Raw genomic sequence first — 8,088 nt, 5'->3', positions numbered from 1 at the left:
TAGAACTCAGTTTGGTCATTTTATTTTTAAGCCCTTGGGAATCTGTTTCATAAACTTTGAAACTCAGCATCTCAAGGTTGCAAAGCACCATTGGTGTCTTGAGTCAACTGTCAGCTGAGATTCCTTGAGGCTGCAGCCTGCTCTGCACCTTATACAGTCAAGTCACTTACACATGGCAGAACCCAAGCCTCTCGGTCTCACGAAGCTGCCACTCAAGAGCAAGGTCCTGCTCAACCTCAGCACTGGGGACCCTGTCTGGAGGGGCTGCTGCAGGGCCCAGGTGACACCCGGGCTGTGCGCAGCTCACAGCAGGTTTACCCCGTGCTTCAGAAGCTTCCGCTTGGCTTTGCCTGCGAGGTTGAAGGCACAGTCCTGAGGGTTCGGGAAGCCCGAGCTGCGGGCAGCGGGCGCCAGCTGCTGGAAGTAGGTCTCCTGGGCAGGGTTGCAGCAGGCGTACACAGCTGTGGAGGCGTTCCTATTGGGGAGGAGAGAGGACGACAGCTCAGGGGTGCCAGTGCGGGCCCTGGCTGGCCGCCCCAGTACCCAGTGCTGCCGAGAATGCTCAGAAAATCCCTTTGAGCTGCAGGCCTGAGTGACAGCGGCCTTGTCTTGTCTTGTCAGCTCACTGGGGGCCGGGATGATGCATGGCGGACCCGAGGTGGCTCCAGCCAGGGTCTGCAGTCACTGACGAAACGGACCCTGAGGCTACTGTCAGTTCAACAGCAGCAGAGCGAAAGCCCTGCTCGTGTCCCTCCCTCCCTCACAATGGCAGGAGGGACTGCTCCACCACCGGCCAAGGAGCCCGGGCTTAGGAGGGTGGCTGATGCTGCTGTACTCTGATGACGGTAAGGTGACAGAGGAGTGGGGTGTGACAGGAAGGAGGAAACCTGGACCCACAGGCTGACAGAGGGACAGAGAGAGGCAGATGAGGGCCTGCGGTGGGTATTCAAGAAGGTGGGTGTGGGGTAACCACGGAAACTGCAGCTGCTTCTGGGTAGCTAAGCTCCCGACAGCACTCTGCTCGTCTGTTCCACATCCCTGAAGCCCCGCCCCTCAGACACAGGCGCAGGGCACACTCTCCCACACCCCACGTGCACACCACCCCAGGGCCGGCACCATCCACGCCAGCATCATTTGCATTGTGGATTTAATCCCCCCACCCCATGCTCTTTCCCCCAGACCTGGGAAAATATACTAACGGGGAAATTTGGGAAGAAAAAGGGTTACTTTACCCCATGAATATGCCACCAGTCTCATAAATATTCATAAGAACTCCTTAGAAATCCACCGTGCAGGGCCAGAGGGATGCTGACAGCCTCCATTCCATCCTGGAACCCACAGGGTGGAAGGAGAGGACCAACCTCTGCAAGTTGTCCTCTGACCCCACATGCACACTGCAATGCACGTGCAAACGTATGCACACATACAGACATGCACACACATATGCGCACATAACATACACACACAGACACACACACACACAAACAATATGAATACATATCACACACACACACACACACACACATTAAAAAACCCACCTCCAGTATCCCCTCTGATGCTCCCCCACTTTGAGGACGGCTGCCCCAACTCCTCCATTTTGCTAGGCAAGCTTCATCTTAACCCATCTCTCAGGGGAAATCTTCCCATCCAGGCACAGGACCAAAGACTGACTTGTTAACGGACCCACCTGGTCAACTCTGGCCCCTTCATTCTTCCTGTCTTGAGACCTTAGCTTAACAAGCCTCAGTTTCCCTGATTCTAGCATGCAACAGTCAGGCTACGGCTCCTTCCCTCAGCTGCCTCCTGCTGGATGGGGAAGAGGAACCTCCAGGCCTTGGGCACCTGCAGGACCTGGCTGGCACAGGGGTCTTCAGCTCCTGTGAGGCGTTCCTCTCAGAGCTCAAAGGGAGTGTGGCCTGGTGGGAAACCATTTGTGTGGCAATGCCCGCCCTCCTGCTGGCAAGCAGGGAACTCTTGCTTTATTACAGAGCCCACGGGAGTCTGGGTGCACTCCTTAGCATGTGCCAAGGCACTGTGCCCCCATCACTGTGGTGAGAACCCACCCAGCATGCCTCGGGCTCTCCTCCACCCTGAACCCTCTCAGCTCCGGGAAGATGAAGCACAGCGGCCATCAGCAGCTGGCGGGGCAGATGTCGACGCTCGCCTGCCGCCACCTCCCACTCAGCAGCCACACACCCAGCACCACCCAGGTCCCAGAGCGGTGGCTGCAGATGTAAGTCACACTTTGGCTGCCAGCTAGAGAGGACAGACTGTGCCATCAGCAGCAGATGACACCAGGGCAGACAGCGGCATCAGTGTGGCAAGTGACAGGACAGGGGGGTTCATCACCGAGGCTCTGAGCACTCCCACTGAGTCCATGGTCTTCGCCCACCTAGTGGGAGCTACGGGAAAGAGCACGCCCCTCAGTCATGGAGGCCTGCAGTCAAACCCTGGCCCTAGGACATCACTGCTCCCACATGTGCTCACATTTCTCACCATGAAGGGAGAGTGTGCTCACACAGCCGGTCCAAGAGCCGACGGGCTGACGGAGGGGGCAGGGGAGGCTCTCCCTCCAGCCCTCTACCATGTCTGACTTTCCAAACCTAGCTTCAGAAAGCACAGAGAGAAAGAACACGGCTTGTTTAAACATCTAGTTTCAGGAATAGTTCACAGACTGCACCGGCACCTGGAAGCGGAAGTATCGTGACAGCGGGGAAGGGGAATGGAACCCTGTGTCGTCTGTGTCAGCCGGAGAACGAAAACTACGACCGAAGTGCCCTGGAGCACCGCCACACACGGAGACACAGGCTGGCTCTGGTGTGGATGGGCATCAGAGCAATGTCCGCCTCTGCGGTTTCTGCAGTGAGCACTTGGTAACCAGAAGCCTGTAGTGCTGTCGGGCCCGCCCTCAGGAACGGTGCGGCCCTGTGCTCTGTGACAGCGGGGACCTCGGGTTATACCACTGGCGTAACCTGCATGTTTAGAGCAGGGAAGACTCGGGGAAACCCGACCTGCGCATGCATGGGAGGAAGGTCTCCCAAGGGACCACCCACACTCACCACTTGGTGACGAGGACTGGCAAGGCTGCTGTGAGGGGCTCGGAGGCTCACCTGATGGTCATCTCGTACAGCGTCGGCAGCTGGGTGAAGTCGGAGTGCATGAGGCTGACGGCCTGCAGAAAGCGGCGGTCCTGGGGAGCAGTCACTAGCGGCAGGTTGGCTGGCAGAAGGAGACAGAGGTGGTGAGCGGCTGCCCTCCCCCAGTCCTGGGGCCCAGTCCTGGACATGGGGGCAGCGAGGCTGAAGCCTGAGTGTAGGGAGAGACCTGGGGACAAACAGGTCTCTGCTGCTGCCTGGGAGGGAGCATGGCCAGCCCGCTGCAAGCCACAGCAACTCCTGCCCTGGGGCCGACCTTACCACAGATGCTTAAACTCCCAAGTTCCCACTGGGGAAAGAGCAAGCTTGAAAAGGGGCAAATGGGCATTGGCCAGTGAGCTCAGTGATTATGCCCTAGCTGTGGTCAGAGGGCTGTGCCCTGCTGCATTGCCATGACTGGGGCTGGGTTCTCCCCCCACCCCTGTAGAGCTGGGTTCCCTGTACCTGTCCCTTACCTGTGAGCACGCTCTGGATTCGGTCATAATGCACAAAATTGTATGTGCTGCTTGTGAGGCTAGCCTCGTCTCTGGGTAGTGTCTCCTTCAGGTGGACTTCCAGCCCATTCAGGGATGCCAGGCTGCTGTGGTACTGCAGAGAGATCAGGAGGGGGTCACAGGCTGGCAGACTCGGTTAAGAAGCAAGGACCTAGACAATGCCTCTGTGGTCACCAGACTCAGCAAAAACAGCCAGTGCCTCCGCCTGAAGCATCAAGTTCCACTCACATGCTCCTTTTGCTTGTTTGAGACAGGGCTTCCCTATGCAGCCCCAACTGGACTGGAACTCACTATGGAGACCAGGCTGGCCTCGAACCTGTGGAAAGCCTCCCGCATCTGCCTCCTGGATGCTTGGATTATAAGTGTGCACCACCCCCAGCCCCTTATGTTCATATATACATATATTTTTTTGTGTGTGTGTGTGTGTATCTGTGTGTGCTGTGTTAAGTGAGTGCGTGTGGAGCTCACAAGAGGTGTCCCATCCCTTGAGCAGGTATACAGGCGATGGTGAGCTGTCCAGGGTGGGTGCTAGCCCTGAACTCAGGTCCCCTGAACAGGAACCAACTCTTAACTGCTAAGTCATCTCTCCAGCCCCTTGGTCTAATATTTGTAAATGAAGGGTCATACTGTGTGGTGATAAAATGAGCAGCCTCTAAGTTAGGAAGCATGAGACATGGTAGCACTAACCCAGAGCCCAGCACTCAGGAGGCTGACATGGGAGGGTCACAAGTTTGAGGCCACCATGGGTAGAAGAAAGGAAGAAAAGAAAAAGGAGGAAGAAGAAAAAGGGGAAAAGAAAAGAAAAATTACCCATGATGTCACCACCCAGGGGAGGCGGCCTAGCTGTGGCTTCCCAGAAGCCCTAGGGAACTTTCTTCTTGTTTTATTTCAATATTTACTTATTTTTAATTTATCTGCCTTATGTGTGCAGAGGCCAGAGGAAGGCATCAGATCCCCTGGAGCTGGAGTTCCAGGTAGTTGGGAGCTGCCTGATATGGACGCTAGCATCTGAACTCGGGTCCCCTGGAAGGTCCTCTGAAGAGCAGTAAGTGCTCTTCACCTCTGAGCCATCTCTCCTGCTCTGGGACCATCGGCTTTAACAATATGGGCGGCCTACTGTGCTCCCAGTGTTTCCCACACGGCCTGGATCAAGTTCATCGGGAGTTAGTCTTTCCCGTGAAGAACGTGCAGTTCCACAAGGATGGAGGAATGCCATCCAGTGGCCTGTGCTCAGTGGTTCTGAGAGCCTGGAGGAATGAGCCCACACTGTCCCCGCAGGTAAACAGTGTGGGACAGAGCCCACGAATGAGTCAATGGACACAGAGTCAGTGCCCCGCACTTCAACCCTGGCCTCCCAGTGTGCAGCTGAGGAAAGCAGGTGTGTGCAGAGCCACCTCTGCCCCGACGACAGCACACTCACCAGGACAGGTTTAGCAGACACAACAGGCCCAGGCTACAGAGTTGTGTGTGCCGGGCAGGGGTGGGGGTGGCAGTGGGTGACACAAGGACACCCAGGGGAGCTCGCCATGGAGCTGGGGTTGGCACTGGACACCCAGGGAGCTCGTCATGGAGCTGGAGGGGGCACTGGACACCCAGGGGAGCTCGCCATGGAGCTGGGGTGAGCACTGGACACCCAGGGGAGCTCGCCATGGAGCTGGAGGGGACACTGGACACCCAGGGGAGCTCGCCATGGAGCTGGACACTGGACACCCAGGGGAGCAGCTGGGGGCACTGGACACCCAGGGGAGCCATGGAGCTGGAGGGGCATTGGGAGCATGGAGCCACTGCTCGATGGAGCTGGGGTGGGCACTGGACACCCAGGGGAGCTCGTCATGGAGCTGGAGGGGGCACTGGACACCCAGGGGAGCTCGCCATGGAGCACTGGACACCAGGGAGCTCGCCATGGAGGGGGGCACTAGACACCCAGGGGAGCTCGCCATGGAGCTGGAGGGGACATGGACACCCAGGGGAGCTTGTCATGGAGCTGGAGTGAGCACTGGACACCCAGGGGAGCTCGTCATGGAGCTAAGGGGGGGCACTGGACACCCAGGGGAGCTCGCCATGGAGCTGGAGGGGGCACTGGACACCCAGGGGAGCTCGTCATGGAGCTGCACTACACCTTCTGGATCTTAGGGACGTGTTAACATCCACCCCTCAAGCTGCTAGCAAGAGATAGGGAAACCTGGACCAGAGAGTGGGCCAACTAAATCCTGTTCTCTCTAAATGTATTAGGCTCTACTTCCAAAATTTTCTGCCCGGCTTGTAGTCAAGATAGAGTTGCTTAGCCATAAACGCTCACAAGATATGTGATACAATATGGAGGAGACTTCTCTGATGACTAAGTGCTGTCACGGGGCAGGGGCCTGGTTAAATCCAGGTGACCTGCTTCTGTACAGCCTAGCACCTGAGGACAGTTTTGTACGTTACAGCATTGTCTGCATTTGTACAGTATTGTGAGAAGTCTACAGGGTGGTCACGGAAGGTCACAACCACATACACTGCCTGGTTTTGAACCACACAAGGCTATGGAGTTTGCAAAGCTGAAAACATCGGCCTTCTGAGTCCCTGAATAAAAAGCTCGCTGACTGGTTATGCAGCATGATCTCAGAATGGCCCAAGGAGACACGGCTCTGGCTTCAGTCCACACCGCAGCCGCGGGCAGGCAGTGGAGCACTGTGGGCCGGGGGAGCAGTGTGTGTAGCCGACGTGGCTGAGATGGGAAGTTTTTCCATTGGGCATCTCACCAAGTGCTCCCACCCTGACTTTAAGCAGGCCTTGCCTCCGACCCACCCCACTCCCCATGCCCCTGTGCATGGCCTAATGCAGCAGTAATTCATAGGCTCCCTGCAACTGAAGGCCCATGGGAATATGGTGGGTGCAGAGCTGAAAACCAGGCTCTGGAACACTAGGCTGCCCCCTGCTGGGGGCCTCCCGCACTTCCCTTTGACAGCACAGCACTCTGGCTCAGGAGCCTCACCCCCCACTGCCCCGCCTCCTCTGTGCGGACAGAGCCTCTCCAGTGGGCTGTGCACTCTCCAGCTGGCTAGCCTGTGGGACCACGCTGCAGAGAGACCAGGTGGAACATTTTCTACTCAAGTCTACTCTATTTAAGACAGAGACGGTAACAAGCCTCCCCTATCAAGCCGACTGGGGTCTGTCTGGCTCAAGTCCACTCCCTCACATCAGCACACCGCTCAAAGTCAGCAGCTCCCCGGTGTAGACAGCGCCACCAACCTTGGTCTCCCTTACCCTGCACCCCACTTCCTGGGCCTAGCAGCACCAACCCTACTCTGCGGGCAAGCTGGAGGCTGTGGTCACAACAAATGTCTCCACACAGCAGAGGCTGCAGAGGGCAGGGCACTCTCCGCTCATCTTCCAACCTATCAGCAAGAGCAGAGCAGCCTGGGACAGAGAAGCGAGGAGTGAGCGGTGAGAATCACCGGGAGCTCGGGGCTTCCACCTCACGAGGCTCTTTTCCTCCCAGGACAGGAGCTGCAGTGTCTGCCTTCCAGAACCGCCCTCCGCTTGGCTAGCACAGCAAGCCAGCTGAGCATGCAATCACGCAGACCACCCCTCCCCAAGGCAGCCTGGCTGGGTCTCTTCAGAGGGTCAGGGGCTGCATTCAAACACCAGGGCCTTCGAAGAAAAGACTCCCGAGGCTCCACGCACACAGTAAGAACTGGGGGAAGCCAAGGCACAGAGTCGCCCTGCATGGAGCCGCAGCCAGGACCCTTTGCTGGCCTAAAGCAGAGGTGAACACAGCCACCCACAGCTCTGCTAAATGAGGACACAGGCAACAAGCCTCAGCTCGGGGCTGTGGGCAGGGTCTGTGGAAGGAGACAGAAAAGTCAGGTAGCTTACAGAGAAGCTGCCCAGCAGCCTGCCCTGCGCTCCAAGGTGACTGGCTCCTCAGTGGAGGGCCGCAAGGCATGCATGTCAATGAGACGGCCTCAGAGCAATGTGGATTTAAGAAGAAAAACAAGTCGAGCCCCAGAACACCATTTGCCCTGCAGCAACTGTTCTTCCTGCCAACCACAGCAATGTTGTTACCATAGCAACTCTCTTGCCAGCGTGGGCCTGGACCCTAGAGCTCAGTTCACTGCTTCAGGAAGGGATGGCTATTCAAACAGAGCCCTCCGCAGCCAGTTTGGATCTCAAGCGTGCTTTGGGAAGGAGCCACCAAGTCACCACGTGAGGCTGGCCTAGGAAGAAAATGCGGGGTTCCTGGGACCCCCAACCCCACCCAGGCTGTGATGTGCTGGTGACAGCGCCGCGCTACCTCAGCTAGGAGCTGAGCCAGGAGCCGGGCAGCTCAGCCTTGCCTGCATGACCTCACCACCTCAGGGTGGGAAGCCCAATACCACTGCAGGCCACTGAGAAGGAAACAAGGCACTGAGGAGGGGCGGCGTGCAAGACACTCTGCTCAGCTCTTCCTTCCC

The 8,088-nt window shown here is 57.5% G+C and overlaps 1 protein-coding gene across 7 annotated transcripts in view; it reads right to left on the bottom strand.

Moving 5' to 3' along the window:
• The window catches only part of Hps4 (HPS4 biogenesis of lysosomal organelles complex 3 subunit 2), a 36,359-nt gene continuing 28,271 nt past the window's right edge, over positions 1-8,088 (bottom strand). For 4 of the 7 annotated variants that reach the window (XM_028858806.2, XM_037198600.1, XM_028858807.2 and 1 more), the window contains 3 exons: positions 3,611-3,743; positions 3,111-3,219; positions 1-475 (listed from right to left, as the gene is read on the bottom strand). In XM_028858806.2, coding sequence (XP_028714639.1) covers positions 304-475; positions 3,111-3,219; positions 3,611-3,743 — 414 coding nt within the window. In that variant the 3' untranslated portion in view covers positions 1-303. Of the gene's footprint in view, positions 476-1,481; positions 2,608-3,059; positions 3,220-3,610; positions 3,744-8,088 lie in introns of those variants that run through there. The other 3 variants (XR_005089884.1, XM_028858808.2, XM_037198601.1) reach the window with 3 other exon arrangements.

This window comes from Peromyscus leucopus, chromosome 23, assembly GCF_004664715.2.
Source record: "Peromyscus leucopus breed LL Stock chromosome 23, UCI_PerLeu_2.1, whole genome shotgun sequence".
NCBI lineage: Eukaryota > Metazoa > Chordata > Mammalia > Rodentia > Cricetidae > Peromyscus > Peromyscus leucopus.
This window is presented reverse-complemented; position numbering and strand designations above follow the sequence as displayed.